This window comes from Gopherus evgoodei, chromosome 10 (genome assembly GCF_007399415.2).
Source record: "Gopherus evgoodei ecotype Sinaloan lineage chromosome 10, rGopEvg1_v1.p, whole genome shotgun sequence".
In the NCBI taxonomy this organism is placed as follows: Eukaryota; Metazoa; Chordata; order Testudines; family Testudinidae; genus Gopherus; species Gopherus evgoodei.
Window position 1 is genome coordinate 60,862,440 of NC_044331.1, and position 27,769 is coordinate 60,890,208.

Genomic DNA, 27,769 nt, shown 5'->3' on the forward strand with positions numbered 1-27,769 from the left:
GACAGCAGGTTCGGCAGCTGCCTTTCCTGGGGTTTTACTGGGATTGGGGCGGCGTCTGCGGCTCAGTGTGGTTGGAGCCGGCGGAGGGGTTGGAGGCAGGGTGAGCGAAGGCCGAGATTATGGGGGTTAGGTAGGAGCGGCCCGGCCCCAGCAGCAGCCCGGCCGGCCGGCCTCCGCCGGCGGGGAGGGCAGGCGAGTGCTGCCGTGTGACGGGGGGGGGGTCCGGGCGAGGCGGCGGAGCTCAGCCGGCCGGAGGATGGAGGACAAGAAGGAGGAGGGCGAGGCCGAGATCCAGGAGCATGGGCCCGAGCACTGGTTCAGCAAGTGGGAACGGCAATGCCTGGCTGAGGCCGAGCAGGAGGAGGCGCTGGCCCCGGAGCTGCAGGAGGAGGCGGCGGCCGCCGCGCAGCCCGAGCACAAACAGCAGAAGCTGTGGCACCTTTTCCAGAACTCGGCCACCGCCGTGGCGCAGCTCTACAAGGGTGAGCGGGGCAGGCTAGCGGGGCGCCCGGCGTGGGGTAGGCCGGGGCGGAGCAGGGTTACGAGGGGAGGGGGAGGCTCTGCTGAGAAGTGAGGGAGGAACCCTGCGGGGGTGGGGGGACGGTTGGGTAGGCCCCGGGGAAGCCGGAGGAAGGGGGTGTGTGGGGCCGCGGCTCCACAAAGGGGCGGTGGGGTCTCCCCGGGCAGTGTGAGGAGCTGGGGCTCCGCACCCATCCATAGAGGCGGACGGGAAAACAAAATGGCGTGAGGTGGAGCCGCCGCCTCCGCCGCTACCCTGGAAATCACCTTTCCAGCCCCCCTTGGGGAGGGGACGACCCCGAGGAAACCCGCCGCCCTCGCCCCGCTCCGGGGCTTCTGCCTCCAGCCGTGTCTGGAGCCCCAGCCCCTCCCCAGAGATCGCCCAAAATGGCGGGGGCGGAGGGGGGGGGGGCGGAAGGGATCGGCCCCGGGATGGCGGCGAGGGGGCCCTTTGGCGTGAGGGGAGGAGCAGACTCCCGGCAGCGCTCAGCGACCGCCGGGGGGAGCGAGGGGCTGGGTCCCGCCGCCGAGACCCACCCCGGAGGCGGGGGGTGGGGTGTGAGGGAGCCCCTGGTGACCCGCAGAGCAGCCGAGGGGAGGAGAGCCGGGGACCGAGCCCTCCCGAAGGCGGCTCCTGCCGTCTAGCCCAGGGAAGAGGCACCGACAAAATGGCGAGCGCGGGGCCGGCCCCATTGTGCACTGGGTTCTGAGGGGAGGGGGCAGAGCAGGACAGGACGCTGCGCCGGCGGCCCAGGGCCACCATCGCCTATCCCGGTTCCGGGTAGCAGGCGCGGTCGGCCCAGCCACACCCCGGTCCCGGGCTGCCTCCGGGAGGCTGAACAAAATGGCGAAACCTAACATGGCCGTTCGGAGTTAGTGTCTCCAAAATAAACAGCGTGTGTGTCGTTCCATTCCTGCAGACCGGGTGTGCCAGCAGCCAGGGCTCTCCCTCTGGGTCCCCTTCCAGAATGCCGCCACCGCCGTCACCAACCTCTACAAAGGTAAGGGCCGGCCCGGGCGCTGTGCCTAACCTCCTCCCAAGTGCTGGCCTTACTCGTGAAATCCAAGCTGCTCCCTGAAGCTTGCAACTTTTCCTTAGCCAGTGTAGTTTGGCAGCAGCTAACTTTCTTCCGTGTTGGCTCATGTGAGTGACTAACTTAAGTTGTTCCACTCCTAGGCTCTTGCATAATGAAGCTCTTAACGAGTGCATGTCCTTCTGATAAGCTCCAGGAGAGGAGTGCAGACCATAGCATAGAATTTGACAGTGATACCTTTGTGTCACTTGTAGTTTTAAAATAAGTTGTTTGAAAGGCAGACTTCGTGCTCCAGATGCAATCTTAAGAGAGTTATTTTTTAGTAAGCATACCTTCTAAGGTTTAATGTCGGCCAGTGTTGAAATTTGGTTGTAGGACAGTGATGCTTATTCTTTATTAAATCTCTTACGTGTATCAATTAAATTCATGCTGACATCTTTTAGTGACTACTTGAGGTGGCCAAAGGAAATGGGGGAAAGTTAACTTTCACTTATCTTGTAATATACAAACAGAACCTCCTGGACACTTATGATGCACAGAATGCACCTATGCACAAAAATGTAAAGTCATATTTAGCAATTTGATGACACTTAGATTTTTTACAAAGATAGGCTGAGTTTAACTATCTCTCTGTAGCCTCTGATTGGAAAAGGTACTTATAGGTCACTGTTGCAGAATGATCCTGATAGGAATAGAAATATTCATTGACTTTCCCAAATCAGCCCTCTGAACAATGCAAATTGTGGCTCTCACTACCATTGTCAGTTGGTAATGGTGATGAGTCAAAGGCAGAGCTTTTAAAAAAGGAGAACCCTAAAATAAACTACTCTTTTGCTTGAGTTTGTATTTTTTGTACGATTTTGTTTAGCTGCATATCTGTTTTTCTTCATGTCTAGAATTCTAAATGCAACCACATATATGCATGCTTTATCTTTGATTGTTAGCACTTGACTGATTTATCAGTCCATGGATTTGTTTTAAATGACTGAAATGAGTTTAGCAGTGTAGTATTTTTGATAACAGGTCAGGCTTCTCACCATGCAGTAATAAATGGGGAGGAAACAGTAGGTGTGTAACCATTACATTGGAGACTTGCTTCTCCTTTGTAAAAATGCATCTCTGTTTGTTTGTATCTACAGTAGACCATCCATGAAGAGTTAGTGGAATAGACATTGTAATCTCTGCTTTTATGTAGTTCTCCAAATGGAATGTGGGGTTGAAGGAATAGCCAGAAACACTAGTCCTAAGCTTTGACTTGGCAGCTACTAAGTGTTAATCAGCCATATTTCCTTGATGACAGTCAAATTACAACAGAGCTTCCACTTGCTCATCTATCACTATGGGATAAATAGGAGCTGTTGTGTAAATCAAAGCTATGATCTGACTAGAATATCTACTGCCTATGTGCAAACTTTGATAAACTGGAATCTTATTGATTTGTGGCTCTTCAGAGCACGCCCCCTTTTTAGGAAGGACTGGATTCAGTTAAAGAATTTGATTTAAGGTTTGGCAAGAAAAAATTAAATTCATGGCATTGTTTGGCCATGATTATGTAACAATAACTTGAAAATATGTTATCATGAAATTAAAATGATCTCTCACATGAATAAGATCATTTAAATTGATAGTCATTAAATTACACACCTTTTTGAGAACATTTACCTGTTTTTCTTCCAAGTAGCAGGGGAAATGATTATGAATATTTTTAGTCTTGTGTATTTCACTGACTTTGTCAAAAGTCAGTTTTACTGTTTCCTCTATCAAGTCTTACTTGCTGCAGCCATGTTTACACTATGTGTTCTGTAGTGCCATAGCACAGATGTTTACTTTGATGGAAGGGGTGTTTCCATCAACATTGATAATCAGTCTCCCTTCTTCCATCTACCTAGCTGCTCTATGTGGGGAATGAGGTTGGCTTAACTGCTGTGCTCAGGGGTGTGAATTTTTCAGAATTTAGAAAGTGTAGACCATGACTGTCTCTGAGACGGGGGGGGGGGGGGGGGGGGGGGGGCAAGAAATCAAAGTAGTTTTGTAAAATGATACGGATGGGCAACATGTTTCAGGTATTTAAAACTACTGTCTCTTTAATGAACTACATTAAATTGCCTACATTTCTAGGGGACAGAATCCCTCTGAATAAAGCTATGCACAGGAAGAGCTAGCAGGGTAGAATGTTAAACACAGATGTAGAACTAAAAAGTTCTAAACATTGTTGCTTTTTAAAACTTGGTTCATTGTGGTTACTATCAAAGGTGTGGGAGACAGTGTGCTTCATATGAAGCTACAGAAAAGTCATCAAAGGAAAATTGTATGATAAATCAAGCATCTCAAACTGCCTACATCAGGAACATCTGTTAAATATACTTAGACATTTTTTACTTGGTAACAGACTACTGGCTTTTTTAAAATTTCCTGACAGATCTGGCCCTAATGAGATCTGAATAAACAATAAAACAAAACGTTTTTCATGTATATTCAGTTCTCCTTCACACCTCAGTTCATCTGCATATAATTTTCACTTTTAAACTTGATTCAGCTCTTAGTATTTAATCACTCTTCTTACAATATTGTCCAATCAGTTGCAGCACTAGGCATGAAGTATATTTTAAATTTTTTAGATCTACTGACAAAATGTCCATCTAAACAAAGAAAATGGGCTGTTGCTCACTAACTGTCCTCCAGATCCTACTTGGTTTGTCCTGAAAATGGTTTGGCTGCTTGTTCAGAGGGTCACAACTTTTCAGTACCATTCCAGAAAGTGTGCTAGAGACCTGTTGGAATGTGATGTCTAGAAATCTTATTGGCCATGGCTTCACTGGGAAAAAGGGATGTGTTCATTAGAATATTAAGTCTTAGGTTAGACAAGTCTGTTTTAGTTTTAACACAAGTTTAGTTATTTGTTGTCTTAGCTGATGGAGCTGAACCTTAAGGGGAGTGTAGGATTGACCTAGATCAGCTGTTTGTTAAAACTATAATTACCTGGTCTATACTATATTAATATATGAAAACAGCTTTTTTTCCTAATGAAGGTAAGGCATGTCCCATCTATACTAGCAGCCAAATGCCTTCAGCACCATATGACTGGAGATAGTGGTCAGCCCATTGTTCATGTATCTCAGCAACAGACCACTTTTCATAGAGTAGATGGCACTTAACCTTGATGGCTTTATGTGGACTCTGTTCTGTTGTCTTACTTTTCTGTGTTGAAGGTGATCCTGGCAAGCAATTAAAGGAACACTGTTAGTTTGAAAACTAGTTTAGAGTTCTTATTAGCTTCCATAAGTAGATCTGCATCAGAGTCCTTCCACCAGCTTTTGTAATCTCATATTTTCCTAGTCTCCAAAAATGTTTCTTTAGCTGTGTGATAAAATAAACATAAATATTGTGGTTTTGACTGGGCAGAATAGGATAAATTGAAAGGAAGTTATTTGTTTCTCTTACTATAATCTTTTTGCTGTTCCTTTTAACAGTGTGAATTGAGCATCCTTTTTGAATAGTAGCTATTAGACTTGAACATCAGTATGGAGGAGGAATCTTTCAGAGGCTTACCATTTCAAATATTTTTATCGTAAAGGATGTGAAATTGTGTATTTGTTTTATATCTATACTTTATACACTAAACACATCCAAACTGCTTCTAGTTAAAGCTTTGGGGCATGGTATTTGACAAATATGTTTTGAAGTGCTGCTAATTTTTAAACTCTGGTGGCTAAAGCATTCCTACTTGTTGTGGTCAGAATAAACACCAGTATTTTGGGGTGTTCTTTTTTTTTTTTTTTACACAAATTGAGTAATAGTGCCTTGTAAACAAATCTTAAATGATTGTTCTACTGACCTTGATTCTCAAATATGATATGGCAATTTTGCATATTATGTGTAAAAACTAGTTTGGAAGCTGGTTTTCAGGTAAATCATTTATAACGCTGTTTCAGTGAGAAACCTCTATTAATAGAATAAACAAGTGTGAAGGAGCTATTGACATGGTTTAGGCATAGAACTCTTTGTTCATTAGTGTTTCCCCAGTCAGGGAAAAACACCAGAGCTTCAGAAACACTCATTTAAGGAGCATTGCCAAGTTCTTAAATGTATTTTCTCTGAAAGATTAAGTAAAGGAAATTGGAGTGGACTTTCCAACATTAAGCTCCATGTCTTCATTATGGAGCAAGAGCAAACATGGTGTCTTGTTCATGTGCTGAAATCACTGTTGGCAAAGCACTGAAAAGAAACTGCTGTGGCAGAAAAAGTAGAATGAACACAACGAGTACAGAACATTGTATATCCTATGTAAAATGTGACTATGATTTCAGTAACATACTGATGTAGTTCTTAGACTAAATAGCCAGAGGTGTTAGAAATGCCTTTAAAGTGGATCAAATGATCTGAAAGGATCTACTAGAAAATAACAAAATGAAATGCACAGGGTGACAACTCATGTCGGTATCCAGAATGAAATTCAACTTCTAAGGAGATCTAATACGTGAGGGAGAGCCAGCCTCAGATTTTGTGCACTAAACTTGTACTGGGCTTTGCAAGCAGAAGGTGTGAAAGGCTTTTACAAAATATACCTTAATGGATTATGAAATGCATGAATGTAATAAGTCTGGGAATAATTCAAGATGTCACACGTCGGACAATTTGCAAAAAATGAAACTTGGAACATTGCTGAAATACTAGTACATGGCTGCCTTGAATTCAGGGGATGCTTTCTAAAGAAATCACACCTCTGAAAATTGTTTACCTAGAGCAGAAGGACAAGAGGTTTTGTGTGATAGCACTTGGTGTTTAGCTTGTTCTCTAGTTTGTGTGGATATTCTTGCACACAGTGGAAGAGAATAACTTTAAAAGGGAGCATAAAAAGCCAAAACTCATTAGGGGGACTTGCTCAAGTGTAATACCAGAAATTACTCTTAAATTTATTTAAATTGACTTTAGATTTGATAATCTCTTCAAAGGTTCCACTGTTAAGTACTGATTTAACTGAAATACCATAGATAATGCTTTAGATTTAAACTAGTTCAATTTAAACACAACTCTGACTCTTTACATCAAAACTTGAGTATAATCAGTCCTCACTTATTTGTAGCAAGTACTTCTGATGGCATCATAAACACCAATTTGGGATTGGGAACTGCAGTGTTGGGTCCTATGCAAACATAGAAAAGAGACCATCCCTGCTTAGCAGTTTAATATGTATAGGATATAAATTGTCTTCTGTGAAGGCAACTTTTAAGCTTGTGTATACCAATGTTTGTCCTGATTGTATCTCTTGAAGATGTTAAAGAAGTGTGGCTCTGAACCTCAACATGAGGAGGGAACTGGGGTGGGTTGTGGTCTCTTGCAATCTCATTCTTGTCAAATCAGACACATGGTAACCCTTATGAATGAACAAGCTACAGACTAATTATTCTGTTTTAGATGTAACACTTAAGAACATTCTTTGTCTTTTTTTCAGAAAGCGTGGATGCCCATCAACGAAGCTTTGATGTAGGAATTCAAATTGGCTATCAGCGTCGCAATAAGGATGTGTTAGCTTGGGTTAAAAAACGCAGAAGAACTATTCGTAGAGAAGATTTGATCAGCTTCCTATGTGGAAAAGTTCCTCCTCCACGAAACTCTAGAGCTCCCCCAAGACTGACTGTAGTATCCCCTAACCGAGCTACTTCAACAGAAACTAGCTCATCTGTAGAGACTGATTTGCAGCCCTTCCGTGAAGCCATAGCTCTGCATGGTAACAGTAATCTTTTTCAATATTGCTTTTTAAAAGATGGGTGGGAATCCTTAATGAGGAGCATACCTTTCTGTTAAGCTGTGGGGTTTATTTTGAGGCTCCCTTCACTACAGCATAACCAGAGAGTGTGTAGCTAGCATCCTTGAATAAAGGCACTTGCTCTGGAGCAGTTATGTGTTACTAACATGTTAGTTAATTGCTAAGAAGTGCTGCAATTGTTAAATTCTAAGTGCAGGCAAAAGTTTTTCTGCATTTTCTGGCAAAGCATTTTCTGAAATTGGTATCTTGTGCAGCAGTAGTCTCCTAAAGTGAGTTTAGGATGCACTTGTAGCCACCGTCTTTCAGCAAAATGATTTCATGTTTAAGAAAAAGGACTTAAAAAACCAAACATACTGTTCATCTACTGATCAGTGCCAGTACTGATGATGAGGTGCTGTCTGTATCTTCAGAACCAGTTTCTGAAACATGCTGTTGAAAAGCCATACTTAGTTCTGGAAAGGACAGTCTTTTTATAAAAGCATTGATCCTACCCATTGGTGGAAGAGTGGATGGCATCTTTCATGTTTAGTTTTTGATGTCTCTGAAACCTGGATTTCACCAGTCACAGGAAAACAGTTTTGTTTTCTCCTCTCTGTGCTTTGGGGGAGCCTGTTGTCTTACCCCTACTGTCCCTTTGCCTTTTTCCTAGGAAGAAAGAGCTCTTGATTGGCCTACGCTCTCTCTTATCTGTTCCTTTAGTAATGCCTTTCCACTGTGCTTAATCAGTTTCCCAATTTCTCTGGTATATTTAGTATCCTGACTGGTCAGGAATGGGCCAAGTGATTGCATTTCTTCTTGAGTGGATCAATCAAACTTTGATCAGCTTTTCATTGCTCTGCACTACTAGTGAAGTCATCTTTCAAGCCATGCTCATAGGAGAATATTCCTTACAGGAAAAGCTGTCATGCTTTTAGAGAAGCCATTACTAGTACTGCAGAGCTGCCATTTTTATTTCTAGGAGCTCTCATTAAGATAATGTGGTTCGGGGTGTACATCAGAGGAATGGTTCTGACTGTCTGAAAGCGTGATGTATTAGCTTTAGAGAAATTGATTCAGGTACAGAATATAGTGTTTGAACTTTTTATTTAGCCGTATGTCTTGATATGGCTCCCAAACCCTGGGAGCTGGTTTCTTTTTTCCCTAGCCCTTACTGGGGATCAGTTAACAACATTTCTCCTAGGTAGCTTTAATTTAACACAGATCCATATTCTAATACTTATAAACCTAAATTGATGGTTATTTACTTTTTATTGCTGACTGTTAAGTGCTTTCATCTTTTACCTTTTTTAAAAAAATAACTTTTTTTTAATCCAGTGGATACTTTATAGACTCATCTCTCACTTCATCCTTTCAGAGTAAAACAATCCCAGCATCTCAAGTGTCATGACTTCTCTACTCAAAATATCCTAAACCTTTTCCATTCTTTGGGTTATCTAAAAATTTTGATGTGAACACAAATGAGCAGACTCCTTAAACTATAAAATGATGGGCCGGCCCAGCCCAGAAGTAAATTACAAAATGAGTTTATTAGGGAAAAAAACCTTAATTCAACTGTCCTATGAGACTGAATAAATTAAAACTTGAGTTAGGGAGATAGAAGCAGGACCAGGTGGAGGATGTGCATGGAAATAAATAATAGGTTGCTGGCATCTTCAGCTGAGGAAATAACTTGAGTGCAGTACTATCACACTACAGACTTTGTTATAAACTTAAAGAATTTCAATAGCAAAGCCACAGCCAAGATAAGAAGATACAGAATGTTTGGTTTGGTCTCTCTGGTTCCGCATAACTCCCCCTCCTTTTGAGAGTCCCTTTTTGATCTGTGTGTGGGCCTCTTGGCATTCTCTCTTAACCTTCAAGTATTTGTGGAGAAGTGGCTTAGCTTGAACCATTTTGGTCCCGTTTTCCCCCCCCTTACAGCTTCAATTAAACAAAACCAACATTCTCGTATAGTAAACACGACAATAATTGAGTCACTATTCATATTCATAAGTTACAGGGCAACTGGAGATGAGGGCGGCAGTCTGATTCTGGTGGTGACTACATCATGTAGGTGCCTGAATTCTTTCAGATGCCTGCTAGGTACAATTCTTTAGGATATATGCAGACAGACTTAATAACCACTAGGCAAAAAATAGTTACATTGCTTTTGGAGCAAGTAGTAATATCTTTTAATCATTAAAAGGGAATTCTGTGCAAAAAAAATTAAATTCTGCACACTATTTTTTAAAATTTGCATATTTTATTTGTCAAAATAACACAATATTATTCCACCATTTTCAATTATTTGCTGACTAGTATTTTGAAATAAATTACCAAAATAGTTGATAATGGTATGATTTATATTGTTACTGTTGTTTTGCCATATAAAATTATGTAGAATTTTAAATTTTTTAATTTTTTTGGTGCAGAAATCCCTAGAGTACCAGGGTTCTGTATTGTGCAATTTGAGTGCAAGCAGCTTGGTGAGGGGTCGGGGTGCAGGGTGGATCTGGATGCACAGGGGCTTGTTGGGGAGTTCTGGGTGCAGGGGGAATGGGACTCTGCAGGGGAGTCCGCATGGTTAGGGCTCAGTGGGGCTGGGAGGGGTGTCTAAGTGTAAGGGGAGAATGGGGCTTGGTGGGGTCAGTGGGGTGGGGATATGGGTGGGGGGGCTCCCGGTGCAGGGGGAGGCTTCATTTGGGGAGATGGGGGTTCTGGATACGTCAAAGAATGAGGCTTGATGGAGAGTTTTGGTATACGGGGCTGGGGGGGTCCAGATGCATGGGGGTTGTGTGGACAGGGGGAGCAGCTCTGTGTACAGTGACCCCTCACCCTATGGCTGAGGAGTGATGGGGCCAGGAAGTGGGAGAAGGCAGTCAGCGTATTGGGAGCTGCTTCCGCTGTCCACCCAACCCCCATGTATATGAACCTCCCCACACCCCATCAAGCTCACCACCTGCACCCAAAACCCCTTCCAAGTCATGCCCTCCCCCCCACGACCCACACACATCTGGGGTTCAGAACTTCCTGCAGGCCAACTAGGGGAAGCTTCTGAGGTTGATCTGACCCAGCCGGGCTGCTCTGTGCAGGGGAGGGGGAATTCCATCTCTGTTATCTTACTCCCCACGCTCCCTCCCTACCCCCCCTCAAAGCTGTGACTGATGTCCCTGGCGGGGCTGGATACCCTCAGTCATCCTCTCCTCCCACCTGACCCGACCCCAGAGTGACTTACCTCTCCCCTGGTTGCCCAGATAGACACTGCCGAGGAGGGGTGAGTGAGCATTGGTGCAACTTCTCTTTGCTTCCCCACAGAATCAATTTTTCTGCAGAAAAGGAAAGAGAATCTGCAGAGTGACATATTTCTGCATGTGTACAGCAGTGCAGAATTCCCCCAGGAGTAAATAATTTAGATACCATATGAAAAAGTTCATCAAGTTCCTGTCTAGCTGCCCCCACTCTTCAATTGTACTATAATATCTAGAAATGTCCTTCCACTTCTTTGATTGACTTGTAGAGCTGTATGCCAAGTACTCACTGGATTAGTTCCTCCTGATACACATTTTCTCTCTCTTCCTCAGACAGTCTATCTTACACTATTCATCTGGTGACTAGGTTAATGTTTACCTAGTCTTTTTAAAATGACTGCATTCCTCCTGTCTGAGTACATTAGACAAAATTCAAGAATCTGTCAGTTTCTATATCATCCCCCTTACCAATCTTTAGACCAGGGGACCCCAACCTTTTTGTGACCAGTAGCACATTCATATTTTCAGAAGAGTGGTGGGCACCAACAATTTTTCAAGGCTTATTTTGCATTTGTATATTAAATAATACGGAACACATCATATTAAATATTACATAATATATGAATCCAGAGAGAGGCCGTGAGGACAGAGCACATCAGCGCCCGCCGCCCTGGTGTACTCTGTCCCCAGCAGGCGTGGGGCCCTAGCTTCTCTCCCTTGCTGGGCACTAGGTGGGCCCCGCACATGCTGGGACAGGGCCAGCTCTAGGTTTTTTGCTGCCCCAAGCAAAAAAAAAAAAAAAATTGGCTGCCCGCTACCCCAGCCTTGGGCTCTCTCCCACATGCACCCAAATGCACATGGAAGGTATAGGGACTAACCCTCAAATCTTGTACCCAGAAAGGGATGGGGATCTAGTAAAGAGGGTTCAGGCAGAGAAGCAGGTGTGGGGGTACTTGAGGGCTCTACAGTGGCAGAGAAGTGGGGTGTGATGTGCTTGCAGAGGAGGGTGGAGGAGGAGAAGGGTTATCAGGAGGGTTGTTGGAGAAGAGGGGGAGGGGGAGGTCTGGGAGGAGAGGGCTAGGGGAGAGTACAAGGGGAGAGGTGCGGGTGAAGGGAGAGTACAAGGGGAAGGGGTTCGGCAAAGGAGCGATGGGGGGAGGTACAAGTGAAGAGGCTGCAAGCAGGATGGGGCATGCAAGGAGTGAGGGGGCAGGCGCTGACAGCTGCTTCCGCAGCTCCATGCAGGCAGAGCCGAGAGGATGGCCACTGACTCCCAGGTGCCAGAGCCACGGGGATCCCTCCGGCGAGGCAGTATCCCCCACTGCCCCGCTCAGAGCCGGGCTCTGCCTCTTCCCACCTCTGGCACTGTGGGGGCCTGAGGCAAGCAGTGTGGGGCTGAGGTGGGGGAGGTGCACGGCACGCTGGGTCTAGGGGCAGGAGGGAGCCGTTATCCTTGCTATGTGATACATCTGTAAGTTATCTCTGTGTTTAGAATCTGTTCAGAGGGAGAAGCTATGTTAACAAAGGAATAGGGAGGTATTCAAAGTGTTTGAGTAATTGCTATTGGAATCTGTTTAGTGCTTTCTTTTCTCAATTTCCAAAAAACATACATCCTATAGCCATGGGTTAGTCTGGGAAAGTGAACAGGTCTACACAAAATGTTTAGGGAAGAGAGAAGGTTCAGGTACCTGCAGGGAGACTATCACTCCAAAATTGCACACTGTTTAACTTCACATGTGTTGTAAAGACCTGATCTCTCTTCTCTCCCCAACTCTACTAACTTAATATGGGAGATATGATAGGGCTCTTAGATTTCTTAGCTGGCAATCTTGTGGACTTTACCTGGAGGTTAGGCCTTTGCTGAGTAGGAAACAGTACCAGAGCTCTGAAAGTGAAGCAGCTCTCACTTAGGGCTTGTCTTCATTACTGGGGTAAGTCAGCCTAAGTTACGCTACTCCAGCTACATGAATAACGTAGCTGGAGTCGACGTAGCTTAGGTCGACTTACCTCGCTATCTTCACTGCTGCATTGACAGGAGGTTTTCTCCAGTCGATTTACTTTACTCTTCTCTGGGAGCTGGAGTACGAGACTTGATTGGAGAGCGCTCTGATGTCGATTTTAGCAGGTTTTCGCTAGAACCACTAAATCAACACCTGCTGCATTGATTGCAGCAGTGTTGATCTCCCTAGTACTGAAGACAAACCCCTAATCTTTATATAGTTTCTATAAAACAATTCAGTATCTTATTAGAAGTGAAAGAATATCAAGTTAGGTATTGTACAATGCTAAAATAAGGTAAAACTACAGGCCATCATCTCTATGAAACCTTGTTTATGTATTTGAATTGTATTAGTTACTGTAAATTTTCCTTCCAGAAAACCTTTGTGTTTTGTGTAGGCAAGATTCTCTGATTTAACATAAAATAAAAAATTCTGGAGTCAGAGAATGTACTATCATGAACCAATTAACTCTGTGATTTGTTCCCAAATCCTCACCTTGAGCATCAGTACACTTCTATTCATACAGGTAGCTTTTCGAAAACTACATTACTCCAAAGGTAGTCAAACACTGCCACAAAAACAAATGTGATGTTGCAGGTTGTTACCTGCTTAAGCTCCCTCTCTATGGAACGGCTTGGCTGCTTGAACTGTTGGGAGTATATTTTAACTATTTGACATAAACTGATGTCCAGATTGACTTTTCCTGAAGCATGAGAACTGTAAATTAAGCTTTGGTTTCTGCATTGGGGTTTATGGGGATCTGTGTGGTGCATATGGATGATAGGTCCGTCAATGGCTATTAGCCAGGCTGGGCAGGGATGGTGTCCCTAGCCTCTGTTTGCCAGAAGCTGGGAATGGGCGACAGAGAATGGACCACTTGATTACCTGTTCTGTACATTCCCTGTGAAGCACCTGGAATTGGCCACTATTGGAAGACAGGATATTGGGCTAGATGGACCTTTGGTCTGACCCTGTATGGCTGTTCTTATGAGACATTGCTTTATGGTGAAACTATTTTAAAATTTATTGGATCCTGTTGCAAGACTTCCTTTGCAACAAGTTTAAAGCTTCAGGAAAACTGTAGGGCCAGATTTTCAGAACTTATATGTGTGCTTTCTCTAATTACACATGCATGCTTCTAAAACTTTGCTTTCTGGATGTGTATTCCAGTTTTCAATTGAAACTGTCAAGCCACTGTTTAGAACACTTGTTCCGTAAAGAAACTGAGTCATGATTTCCAGAAGTAGAAATTCACTTGGTTTTCCCCTTGTTTCCTGAATTACTAATCTCCTGTGAAAGACAAGGAACACTCAGATTTCCTCAGAGGATCTCTACAGTAATGTTAGTGGACTGGATACCTACCATTGTGATCATGCAATCAATGTTCCTGTAATAACTAAGGCTACTATATATGGTGGAAAGTGTTAGGAAAGTGTATATTGTAACATAGTATAGCATATCATCTTTACACACTTAAGTCTTCCTTTGTTCTCCTTTTGCTCTCCTCCACGTGGCTCCTTGGTCTTCTTGTGTGCTCCCTCATCTCCAGCCACACACTTCCACTTTCCTCTCTCAATCTAGAACCAATGGTATGGTGGTGGGAACTATACAAAACCCCAAAATAAATAGTGACTGATTCTTCTGGTAGCAGTTCCTAGTAGGGGCAGCTAGACTGGCTTTTTATTTCTGGCTGCTTCTGCAAGCATCCATGTGCTCTGTAATGAAGACCCTGGAAAAAATAGAAGCAGCTGGAGGAGAGTACCCAGCAGCTAGTGACCTACCAGTGCATGCTCCCTAGACCAGTTGTAGAACCATTTAATTAATCACAACTCCCTCAGCATAATGTACTTCTCTTAAAGGAGTTTAATGCATGATCACTGTTTTTCCCCCCAAAATGAGTAGGAATGGCATGCTTGCCATGCTGTCTTACCCTGTGCCATAGGATCTCTGTTGCAGCTCTGCTTTTTTCTGATTTATTAGAATAGTAAAGTAGCACCCTGGGCTATGAGGGATCAGCCCGTGACACTGGAGCTTTCTGATGAGTAACACTATGTCTCAAATAATTCATTTTCAAGCCACTTCAGTTGTAATGCTGGTCTGATTGGTAAATGCATGGTCAGTGTGTACTGTATTCCAAAGTTTTAGCAGTCTCCTACTCCATTCTGAATGTACTTCATCAAAAGGACAGTAACTCTGGGTCTGTCAGTCGTTGGGATTCTTTCACCTCTATTCTGGAACAAGTGCTGTGACCCTCAGAGTGATGGGAGTGAAGGATGTAGGGAAACACTGATAAAGTGGATTAAATTCATGGATGTCACTCCTCCAAAAACTTGCTGACAATGATTTAATTGCTTTAGCCCTAATACTACCAAAGCAAAATGAACCTGGTTACTTAATAATTTAACCTAGTCACCACGTCATCCCCAACCACATTCTCCATTTGAAAAGGTTACTCTGGCTTCATTCTCTAGTATATAAGAAAGATATGTGACTTTCCCTGCTAGAGATGCCAGCCTTCCATCTTTTACTTTTGTATTTTGAGAGGGAGTAGTTTACTACAAATATCAATAGCAAATAGTGCTTGCTTAAAGGTAAGGTATATGCAAGTGCGTGGGTTGAAAGAGAAGAGCAGAGCTTATGTTCTTATGACTACAGCACACATTAAATTGACCATACTGGATCAGACCAAAGGTATCTTGTCTTCCAACAGTGACCACATGCCAAGTGCCGCAGAGGGAATGAACAGAACAGGTAATCATCAAGTGGTCCGTCCCCTGTCACTCATTCCCGGCTTCTGGCAAACAGAGGCTAAGGACACCATACCTGCACATCCTGGGTAATAGCCATTGATGGACCTATCCTCCGTGAACTTATCTAGTTCGCTTTTGAACCCTGTTACCGTCTTGGCCTTCACAACATCCTCTGGCAAGTAGTTCCATAGATTGACTGTGTTTTGTGTGAAGAAATATTTCCTCTTTGTTTGTTTTTAAACCTGCCACCTATTAATTTCATTTGGTGACCCTTAGTTCTTGTATTACGTAATATGTGTTATTTACTTTCTCCACACCAGTCATGATTTTATAGACTAACGTCGGTACCGAGCAAATTAGTTGAAACAATAGTTAAGAATAAAATTGTCAGATACATAGGAAAAACATAAACTGTTGAGCAGTAGTCAATGTGCTTTCTGTAAAGGGAAATCATGTTTTACTAATCTATTAGAGTTCTTTGAAGGGGTCAACAAATGTGGACAAGGGGGATCCAGTGGACATAGTGTACTTAGATTTCCAGAAAGCCTTTGACAAGGTCCCCCACCAAAGGCACTTATGTAAATTAAGCTGTCATGGGTTAAAAGGGCAGGTCCTTTCATGGACTGAGAACTGGTTAAAAGACAGGGAGCAAAGAGTAGGAATTAATGGTCAGCTCTCAGATTGGAGAGGGGTAACTAGTGGTGTTCCCCAAGGGTCAGTCCTTGGACCAATCCTATTCAACTTATTCATAAATAATCTGGGGAAAGGGGTAAACAGTGAGGTGGCAAAGTTTGCAGATGATACTAAACTGCTTAAGATAGTTAAGACCAAAGCAGACTATGAAGAACTTCAAAAAGATCCCCCAAAACTAAGTGATTGAGCAACAAAATGGCGAATGAAATTTAATGTGGATAAATGTAAAGTAATGCACATTGGGGGAAAAAAATAACCCCAACTATACATACAATATGACGGGGGCTAATTTAGCTACAACGAGTCAGGAAAAAGATCTTGGAGACATCGTGGATAGTTTTCTGAAGATGTCCACGCAGTGCGCAGAGGTGGTCAAAAAAGCAAACAGGATGTTAGGATTCATTAAAAAGGGGATAGAGAATAAGACTGAGAATATACTAAATCAGTGGTACGCCCACATCTCGAATACTGCGTACAGATGTGGTCTCCTCATCTCAAAAAAGATACACTGGCACTAGAAAAGATTCAGAAAAGGGCAACTAAAATGATTAGGGCTTTGGAGATGGTCCCATATGAGGAAAGATTAAAGAGTCTAGGATTCTTCAGCTTGGAAAAGCGGAGACTAAGAGGGGATATGATAGAGGTATATAAAATCATGAGTGATGTGGAGGAAGTGGATAAGGAAAAGTTATTTACTTATTCCCATAATACAAGAACTAGGGGTCACCAAAAGAGATTTAATAGGCAGCAGGTTTAAACCCAATAAAAGGAAGTTCTTCACGCAACGCACAGTCAACTTGTGGAACTCCTTGCCTGAGGAGGTTGTGAAGGTTAGGACTATAACAGCGTTTAAAAGAGAACTGGATAAATTCATGGAGGTTAAGTCCGTAAATGGCTATTAGCCAGGATGGGTAAGGAATGGTGTCCTTAGCCTCTGTTCGTCAGAGGATGGAAATGGATGGCAGGAAAGAGATCACTTAATCATTACCTGTTAAGTTCACTCCCTCTGGGGCACCTGGCATTGGCCACTGTCGGCAGACAGGATACTGGGCTAGATGGACCTTTGGTCTGACCTGGTAAGGCCGTTCTTACGTCATATCCCCCTTTAATCTCTTTTCCAAGCTGTAAAGTCCCATCTTATTCATCTCTTCTCATATGGCAGCCATTCCATAATCCTAATAATTTTTTGTTTCCCTTTTCTGAACCTTTTCCAATTTCAGTATATCTTTTTTGACATGAGGTGACTATATCGGCATGCAATATTCAAGATGTGGGTGTAGCTTAGATTTATAGAAAGGCAATATGATATTGATTGTTGTCTTATCTATCCCTTTCTTAGTGATTCCCAATATTTTGTTTGCTTTTTTGACTGCCGCTGCACATGAGTGGATGTTTTCAGAGAACTATCCACAATAATGCCAAGATCTTTCTTGAGAGGTAACAGCTAATTTAGACCCCATCATTTTATATGTATGGTTGGGATTATGTTTTCAAATGTGCATTACTTTGCATTTATCAACATTGAATTTCATCTGCCACTTTGTTGCACAGTCACCCAGTTTTGTAGCTCTTTCCAGATCCTTTTGTAGCTCTTCACAGTCTGCTTGGGACTTTAACGGTCTTGACTAGTTTTGCCACCTTACTGTTTATCCCTTTTCCCAGATCACTTATGAATATGTTGAACAGGATTGGTCTCAGTACAGACCCCTGAGGAACACCACCATTTACCTCTCTCCATTCTAAAAACTGACCATTTATTCCTACCCTTTGTTTCCTATGTTTTAACCAGTTACCAGTCCATGAGAGTACCTTCCTCTTATCCCATGACAGGTTACTTTGCTAAAGAGCCTTTGGTGAGGAACCTTGTCAAAGGCTTTTGGAAAATCTAAGTACACTATATCCACTGGATCCCCCTTATCTACGTGCTTGTTGACACCCTCAAAGAATTCTAGTAGATTGGTAAGGCATGGTTTCCCTTTACAAAAAAATGTTAACTCTTCCCCAACAAATTATGATCATCTATGTGTCTGACAGTTTTTTGTTCTTTACTGTAGTTTGTCAGTTTGCCTGGTACTGAATAAGATGTGTGAAGTAGAGAGTATTTACTATTGGTATGTCACTTCTGTATTAACATAGGTTGCTATAATTTTATAGAGCATGAAACTTTATTTTTGCATTTGGTGTCATGGAGTGCATTGTGGAGAGTGGCCATAAATAGGTGGCTATATGTAGCAATAGACATTTAATGAATCCTGTTTTTCCACAGTACACTTCAGATAATGATTCCTTGTGTCTCCACTTAATTTTTTTTTTAAATGGACATTTAATTTCAACAAATCAAAATTTCTCTGGAACTTGGATAAATTATCCAGAAGACTTTAGTAATTGCTACTTAAACTAAATCCTCTTCCTATTTTGCTGATTATTTCTTCCCTTGAACTACAGTGATTCTCACACTGGTCCAGAGACTTCACTGGTTGTCATCTGCATTCGAGATACAAGTTAATATTTCCCAGTGGACCGCTTCTACTTCCAAAATGAATCTTTTTTGTGAACTTCATGAAAGATGAGGAACCATTATTCTACTGCATAGCACTGAGTTCCTTCATGAAACATGTCCTCTCTAGTTAACCATTCCAGGCTCTTGTTTAGTTTGCTAATGTGTATGGTTTTAATGTTTTGTACCTGAAATTATTTTTAACAGCCATCAAATTTTAATGTACTGCAACTTCCACTAATATTTTAGATGGTCTTTCATGCTTAATATATGCATCTTTAATATTAGACTCTAAAAAAGCTCTTGACTGTACTGCACTTGAAATACTAGTGTTGCTTTCTTGTCTTCACTGGAAGACTTTGGCAACAGTTGGAGAATCTGAATAGTGATGTCATGCGTTATAACTTAACCCTAGAACTCTTCCTCTTCTTTCACTCCTAAATTGAGGGGAAGGGTATGCTGAATTTCAGTATAAAGTGATACAGCTGCTGCTACTCAATCTCAAGCCTTTCAGTAAAGAGAAGGAAGTCCCAGCTTAATATTTCAAATGCAAAAGCAAGCAGAAGTTTTCAAAAATGCAGTCTTGATGCAGCAGAAAGAAGCAATGAAGATGAACACATTTTCTTGCTTTACTTTTTTATTAGTTTCTCTATGTGCACTACAATTGTTTATATAATCATGCTGCATATGCACCGATACTTAAAATGCAGTTCTTGTGCTGAACAGTGATTGGCCAGCACTGATCATGTAATGAAAGGTCCCCTCCAGTGTAACACATCGCTTGTATAAAGGTTGTGTGAATGTCCTACCTTGTGTGGCTGAAATATCATAGTTACCTGCACAGACACTAAAAAAGTTGTTAGCTTATTCCTTACTCTAGAACTTGAAATAGTAAAATGTCTTATACTCCTTACTAATAATGTTCTCTCCTTCTCACTACTGCTATCTAGTATCTGTTCCTGTTCCTGTTAATTTAATCACTTAAGCCATTTAGTTGCTTGGGTAGTGTTCTAGTAGGAGTACACTGAAAACTAGAGCCTGATGCAATGCACAGTAAGGAAAATATAACTTAAGACAATCCTTATATGAAGGAATCATTCTGATAAACTTATCTGAACTGTGGGTCATTGCCCTACAACAGTTTTTTAATTTGTGGACCCATAAAAATATTTTGAATAGAGGTGCAGATCCTTTTGGAAATCTTGGATATAGTCTACGGACCCAGGTTGAAAACTACTGTTCTGTGGTAAGCTTTCGCAGGCCCCTTAGACATGGTCTGAGAACCCACATTTGAAAACCACTGCCCTACAATGTCTTGTTTCTTGTTGAGTTTAAAGTCTTGTTCTGTTAATAAAACTGGCATCCTCCTTCAAACATTCAGCTGCTATGTAACTTACCCTACTATGCATCTGTTTAAACCTTCTATATTTGAATTTGGTAACATGGCTTTAAATTGTGGTACAACAGTCACTAGAACAGTTTATGAGAGAACAATGAGCTGTGTTTACCCTGAGTAAAAGGATTAAATTGTGTATAATGCTAGTCTCTGTTAACTGAGAAAAAATTAGTAATGAGTGCTCTATTAAAGCTTTCTTAAAATCTCATTATTACAAAATACACTACAGTTTGCATATTTGATATGAAGTAGTGCACGTTAAAGTACAGTAAATAAAGTACATGTTGTGATACGTTATCGTTGCTCTCCAGTGTGCTCTTTCTATTTGTAGAAGTTAATAATTCAAAATGGGGTCCTTGTGAATTAGCAGGCCTGTTTGTGATCTCATTTTAATACCTTTCTGTATGTGTCCTGGTTATTGCACGGGCATTTAAATGTACCATGATGCAAATTTATCTAAATCTCTTGAGGGTAAGTAAGGTCGATGTTCAATATCACTTCAGGCACTACTGTAACCCTTCGCAATCTTTATTTTTCTTCAGGTATAACAAGTGCACATTTTAATTCTGGGCTAGGTATCTGTCTTCAAAAATCAGAACACTTTTATCCCAGTGTTAATTGTCACTTGGACAGACCTCTTTCAAAAAGGTAGCATGTGACAATGGTGTCTGAAATTAAACCTCAATCTCGTCCTTACAGAAATACCAAGTTAAAAGAAGCTTCAGTTCTGGACCTTGAGCTCACTAACCTAGATCTGTATGGTCAACTTACAATCTATTTGAGGTATTATATCTGCCTGGCTCTTTGAGAATTTGACTTTTAAAAAAAAAAGTTTGCCTAGTGTTGCTGCAAGCAGCCATACAGACTACCTGGAAATCTGACAAATACATTTAAAATAAACTTTAATTTAGTTGAATTTTAAACATTTGATCTTTTTCAGGAACCTTCAGGTACTCTATACCAGAGATAACACTACTAAAAATTTTTCCATTCATCATTTTGTATTTTAGCTTGTACATCTTACAATTCTTAACCCACATGGTACAAATTAAGAACTTCACAAGAAACTTGCTCTGATACTTATCAGTCATACAGTCAGTATTGACTATTTAACCAACTTAACTAATAGTGCAGGCTCTATATATTCCTGGGGAAATTCTGCGCAATGCAGAATTTTGTGGAAATTAACATGTGTGAAGAATTTCCTTTCTCCTGCAGAAATGGGCAGCAGTGCTGGCCGCCAGCAGAGCCAAGCTCTCACATAGAAGATGCTGCTGAGGGGACTGAAGGGAGCTAGAGGGTTCTTGGCAGCTGCAGTTCCCTGTATGCTATGAGGGAAAGAGTGGGTGCAGGATATTACACACAAGCATGGGAAAAAGCATTAGGCTGTTTCTCCCTCTGGATCCCTGGGTTTGGGGGAGAGGGGTGAAGGAGGCAGGTGTCTGGATGAGGGGGGCACAGCTGGGCTCTGGGAGGGAGTGCAGGTATCTGGGCAAGGGGGGGCTCCACGGCTGGTCTCTGAGAGGGGAGGGGCTAGGTCTCTGGGTTCTGAGGGGAGGAAGTGCAGGCCCTGTGGCTGGTCTCTAGGAGGGGATGGGCATGGATATCTGGGCAAGGCCCCCCCCCCGCCCATGGCTGAGCTCGGGGGGGAAGGGCTGTGGGTATCTGGGCCCTGGAGGAGAGTGGGGGAGGCTATCTGGGCCAGGGCTCTAGGGGGGGAGAGGATGTTCGGGACTATTGGCCAAGGGATGTGGGGGCATGGCTAGACTCTGGGAGGGAGGGGTTCTGGGTATGTGGCCCCCCAGCTGGGCTCTGGTAGGGGGAAGGTGGCAGAGAAACAGAAACTGGGTTGTCATAGGGGTTTCTTGAATGCTCTACTCCTGGGGAATTTTTGTATTGTTAGACATACTTGCTGACAGATATTTTGAAATGAATTACCAAAATAATTGAAACTGGTATGATTATGTTGTGTTATTTTGAGAAATGTGCAGAATTTTAAAATATGTGCAGAATTTTTAATTTTTTGGTGTGGAATGCCCTCATGAGTCGCTCTCTAGTAATCTGCAAAAATTGCAAATTTATGGCAGCATGCAGGTTGTAAATTCATAGGTAGGAAAAGCATCACTATCCCACTTGTTGCCCTGCAGTCCTTGTTAGTAATACTATGTGATTCTCAAAGATTTGTTGTGTAACTTTGTCTGTAGTTATAGGAATATTAAAACAAATCTTTTGTGTTAAATATATCTTCAAAATCTAAAGACATCTCTTCTGCAAAATAGTTGTTCCAGTGATGTTGTGAATTGAAGCATTATTTAATAGTTATATTTTGGTAGTGCCCAGAGGACCACTATTGGGATGTCTTGGATTTTTATCTTGCATTAGAAATGTGTTTGGGAAACACTTACTAGTGCTCTTAAACACAAACTTCCACTAAGAATATGTCAGAATTGTTAAGCTGTTCTTACAACCTGCTCTGTGAGGAGCCCCATTGACTTCATTGCTGGTTTGTGGTCATAGGGCTCAGCTTGCGGTATTTAAGCCCTTGTTCAGCAATAATGTACAAGAGGTCAGTTGTGCTGTTATGTTTCTACTCTCACCACCACACTCCACCTCTTGTGTGCAGTCTCCCTGTCTCTATCCTCTCAAAAGGGGTTTCTGGCAACTAGAAATGGACTCCAAAGTGCTGACTTGTTCTTTTCCTTTCCGATGTATCACCTTATTTTAATGTTGGTTTTACTGATTGTTCGCTCTTTTGTTATGGGGAAAAGCAGGAACAGTGATGCTGGCACATAATCTAGCAATTTAGTTTTTAACTCTAAATGCACTTCACTCTAGCTTTCAATAGCATGAACATCCATGGAGTCTGTCCGAGTCTCTCTGCACTTAGAGTACTTCATTTGCTGTTTGTCCTGTATTTTCCTTTTTAATGAGAACTTTTGTTAAGCTGGTGGTCTTGCAATATAGGCCTGTGAAAACAATCCCTGTAGGAAGGTTAAATAAGAATGAACTTTTAAAGCTTTTCTGAAGTTCATTTAAAAAAAATTAATGAACCTTACACACTTGAATCTTAATTTATTCAACAAAATTTAATTTTCTTTTAAATGTATTTATCAGATTTCCAGGTAGTTTGTGTGGGCTGGGCTGCTTGCAACACTAGGCAGACTTTTTTTTTTTTAAGTCAATTTCCCAAAGAAGCTAGGCAGATATAATACCTCAAATAGATGTAAGTTGACAATACTGATCTAGGTTATATATTCAAGATCCTATATTGAACTCTTTATAACAAGTGGATATGACTTTCAATAGTTGCTTCTTTACTCTTCCTCTTGCTAGAAGTGATGTGTGTTGACAATCTGGTTCTGCTGGCTGCTTTCCTTTCTGGTTGCATTGTTTTGTGCTCTTCCAGTATACCTGAGTAAGCTCTTCTATGTGATATTGATTGATTGTATTTTGTTCTCTAGTTCACAGCTTCCATTTGTTTAGCAATCGCTATAGTGAATATACTCCTCTCCAGGTGCTCTTGAAATAAGGTGTCATGAATCTGAGCACTTGCTTATCTTAACTTGCAATTATCAGGACAATGAGTTTGTAGGGAAAGAATTGGTAGATTCATATGTTCTGTGGAAACACACAGGTATATAAGAGCTGATCATGCATTAGAACACTCTGCTTTTGCCGAATTCTTACACTGCAGTAATATGTTCTAGTGTGCTTATGTAACAGAGAACGTTGTTGAATATTGCTGTAATTATCAGGAACAGTCACAAATATTTCAGTGGGAAAATAGTGTTAATTCAGATACTGAAAATGGAAAAGTTCTAATGATCACAATCTAGAAATGGTTCACAAATCTCATATCCAAAATGCTGTCACAGGTACCTTGTCCATCTATAAAATGTTTGTATAACTTTATTCAGACATCTCAACCAAGTTAAACAACTTTAGTGGTATCTTCTGGCACTTCCGAGAATAAGCAACTTTAAAGTAAAAACTTTATTTTTGAAACCTTGTTCAGTTTAGTTGCTGTATAAATGCTGTCTTGTTTGTCATATCAACTCAATTCCTAACAAACGAAAATGTAGCTTTGTTTCGGACTCTTACTAATTCTGGGAGTTAGAGGAAGTCACATCAAAATCAGATGCCCTAGAAACTCACTACTAGGGCAGTTGAAGTACTTAGATAGTAAGAAGAGTTCATTTTTAAATTGATTACTGCTGAAATTGAAAGTACACATTTCAGGATAGGTTGTCTATACACTCAGAAATCTGGATTTGGGTGAAGCAGGTTTTTTTCCTCACTAGTAATTGATGCATATCACAAGATTGTAAGCAGCTAATTTCATATGCATTGTATAGAAAGCAACTGTAGTAACTGCATGCTGAGAAGGGGCTGACTTTCAGTGCCTACACAGGCATATATATATGCAAGTGGTAATGGAATGTTATCTGACCTATGACTTTTCTAGCATATTACAGAAACTTCAGTGTAGTTCCTTGTAATGCGCAGGAAACTAGCTCATCTTTTGTCTTGCTTTATTGCCTTTTTTAAAATATTTTCTTTTTTTTTTCTAGGTCTTAGTGGTGCAATGGCTAGTATAAGCGTTCGTTCAAGTACCCCAGGCTCTCCCACTCACGTAAGCAGTGGTTCCAATGCTAGTCGTAGGAGAAATGGACTCCATGATGTTGATTTGAACACTTTCATATCAGAAGAAATGGCACTCCACTTGGACAATGGTGGAACTAGAAAGCGTACCTCAGCCCAGTGTGGCGATGTCATTACAGACTCACCAACTCATAAACGCAACCGAATGATCTAAACTGCAAGAATTTCAAACCCACCATGCTGCTTGAAAGCCACTTGATCCTCAGAGTACTATTGAAAAGGAAACATGAGGCCATCTTCCCATATTCACTGTTTAAAACAAGTGAATTCAATAATTGCCATAAGGAAGTTTTAGGTATTACAGTAGATGCCTCTTGTAACTATGGCTTTCTTAAACTATATTCTTAGCAGAGGACATCAGATATTGTGTAGTAGTTAGCAAGATCATCATAGGCAAACATGTATCCGTTCCAAGGCTAAAAGTGACCTTACTTGTATTCTTAAAGGGAAAGGAAATATCAGATGTTTTATTTGGTTATAGAATGCTTTTGTCCTTATTTCCTGCTGTGTTGAGTATTTGCTTCAACAGTATTGCCAGTTTGACTGAAATCATCTAAAATATGACTTGGCATCTTTGTCAAATCTGCAGGCTTCCATTTTCGCAGCACTGTATAAGGCACCTAGTTTCTATATAGTAACAGTGTGCAAGTTATAAATATTGGACTGTGCCCTTTTTAGTTTTAAAAGCAGTTGATAATTCTGGTGATTGTGTGATAATGTAAAGAGGTGCTATGATGGTCATGCAATTAATACTTAATATTGAATCGATACAAGGTCTTTATTGGATTCACTTTGTGTGTTTTAGTGCTCTGAAGTAGCAGTATTAAACTTTTTCCCCAATTAACATCATAGGGTTTTACATTTTCAGTTTAAGAACATATATGTACTTACTGGTATTATCCTTGTAAACATAAACAGTGCAAACTGCACCAGTGCTGATCTAAATTTAGAGAAAAATGTCCCGTAATTGGAGAATAGGCTTTTTTGTTCAGTATTAGTGAAGGGTAGGTATTGTGTACAACCGTATCCCATTTTACATTTTGTGTGAAGTAATTGCCCATGTTGGGGAGGGGTGGGAGGTGAGGGAATGGGGAACAGTTGGAAAAGGGTTGTGTTCTGTCTGCTGACGAGCAAGATTTCTGGTCACATATGGAAACTGCTTGGAGTGACTAGCTTGTGTGTGACATCATCATCTTTAGGATGAAGTGACATGCAGGTTTTGCCAAGTGCTAAGACAATAACTTAACTTCGAGTTTTAATTCTGAAGAAAAGATCTTTCTTTTCAGTAAATGTAAAATAACATTGGATGGCTTTCAAAGATAAAACCTGCTTTCTTACAATGTCTTTAACTGAATGTCCTGATGAATATGTAAAGTTGAAAACTGGCTACACAGTTTAAGTTTAAATCCAAAAAGTCAGATGTGGATCAAAGATGCGCTCACTCTGCAAATCAGTACTGTTAAGTGCAGACACTTCAAAAACTCTGTACTTAAAGGAGAACAATTTCTAAGTTAAAACAGTTTTTTTTACATTTAGAAATATCTGATCTTGATTTCCTCTTTTTGGCAAAGAACTTTTGTTCAAAAGCTTCTGCTTATGAGGAGGGCTAAAATAGGGAGGGGTAAGAAGATGAAGAGCTGCTAACTTGAGGGGGAGGAAGGAATGTTTGAACTGGAGGCCCCATCCGTACTGTAATAGAAAACGGGCATGCTTTAAGCTTGCCTTACATTCACTTGCAGCTAAACAGAGGTCTAACATATGGATGGGGCCAAGCTATGCTAGAACCACCATACTGAAAATTCTATTCTAGTTATCTTTCTAAGTTAGATCATGATTTTGAACTCTGTTCTAATATATCTTGGCCACAAGTGAGTGTATGCTTAAGCAATTTAAGGTAAGTTTACATTCTACTAGCCAACCTCTGATTCAACGTTCTCCTGCCTGATCAGCTGGGGCAGGGTTACAGCTGTTTTAATTTCTTATAAGTCCTCTAGCATAGAAGTTCTCCATCAAAGGCAGGGCGAAGTCCGGGATACATCATGTTGTATTTTTCAAAAATTTTGGAGGCCATCTTTATATATTCTAAGAGGAATGATTTTGTTTTTAATTTGTATATAAATCAACAGGTTCAGGAGTTTTTCAGCAGTTCCATAGTACTGTGCTAAAAGTTTGCAGTTCATGGAACCATTTAAGAATCTTAAAAAATAAAAAAACAAAAAAATCTGTTTGCAGTCTAACGGCAAACCATGTAAAAAAGCTGCCAGTGTATGTACAATTAAGTTACTACTGTTGACCTAAAGCCATAGGGCTTTGTGTGATATTTATAATTTTTATAAAGTATAGAACTAATTTCAATTCTATGAGACTTTGCATTTTAAACCAAGATTGACTTGTAAAATGGGATTGTAAGACAGTAGAAAAGGTGTTAAAGCAACTTTAATTCAGCAAAATGGCCTACTTGTAGGATATAAGCAGAGGTATTTCTTACCCATGAAATAGAAACAGCAGGTGGGTGTCATGATCAGCCTTGAATAGACAAATGTGCCACTCAATGATGAAAACATTCTGAAGCCCCCTTCCACTTATTAGTTGAACTAATTCATAACTGTGCAATTAAACCAATTTAGGATATCTTTGTTTCCTTAGATCTTTGATGCTGAACATTGGGATTTCTTGATGTGAGACAGTTACTTCATGTAGTAGTACTAATGTTGAAGCTCCACACATACTCTGGAAAGTACTGGGTTAAATGTGACTTACGCTTAAATCTATCCAAATATGACTACACATGGAGCCTGATCTGTTTTAATTTTTTTTTCCAAGTGGAATAATAAATGCCTCTGTTTAAGTTAATGCTTTGAAGCTTTGCATTCAATTTAGTACCATTTAAACTAAATTCGTCAAGCTTTTTTGATTTGTGCCATTTTTTTGGTAAGAGAAAGCAGGCTTTAATATCTAACTGGTTGCATTAATATTTTTTTGCTTGTAACTTAAATATTTGGCTTATTTTTACCATCTTCCATTGGTATTTCATTTAGCCCCAAATGTTATTTGTTCTTTAAGTGTTAACCCCACCCAAAAATGACCTAAAATGCATGTATTCACCTGATAAACAGAAGGAGCGCAGATTGTTTCTTTAAAAAAATAAATAAACATTCAATTCCAGTACCCATGGTTTTGAAGACTTTATTTCTTGTGCAAGTGTAGGAAACTCAAATTGTGGA

General features: G+C 41.1%; 1 protein-coding gene across 2 annotated transcripts; it reads left to right on the forward strand.

The window, feature by feature from the left end:
* On the forward strand, positions 1-27,713 carry C10H16orf72 (chromosome 10 C16orf72 homolog). 2 transcript variants are annotated; one of them, XM_030577032.1, is made up of 4 exons: positions 1-482; positions 1,440-1,520; positions 7,006-7,281; positions 18,436-20,180. In XM_030577032.1, exons 1-4 carry the CDS (start codon positions 257-259, stop codon positions 18,558-18,560), a joined length of 708 nt encoding a protein of 235 aa, XP_030432892.1. In that variant the 5' UTR covers positions 1-256; the 3' UTR covers positions 18,561-20,180. The 2 variants fall into 2 exon arrangements, with proteins under 2 accessions (XP_030432892.1, XP_030432891.1); XM_030577031.1 differs by lacking the exon at positions 18,436-20,180 and adding an exon at positions 24,455-27,713 and having other exon boundaries at positions 13-482.
* Positions 27,714-27,769: the final 56 nt, after the last annotated feature.

Coding starts and splice junctions, on each gene's coding strand:
- C10H16orf72 (XM_030577031.1), top strand. CDS start 257: ATGGAGGACAAGAAGGAGGAGGGCGAGGCCGAGATCCAGGAGCATGGG. Junction 483..1,439: donor CGTGGCGCAGCTCTACAAGG/GTGAGCGGGGCA, acceptor CCATTCCTGCAG/ACCGGGTGTGCCAGCAGCCA. Junction 7,282..24,454: donor TGAAGCCATAGCTCTGCATG/GTAACAGTAATC, acceptor TTTTTTTTCTAG/GTCTTAGTGGTGCAATGGCT.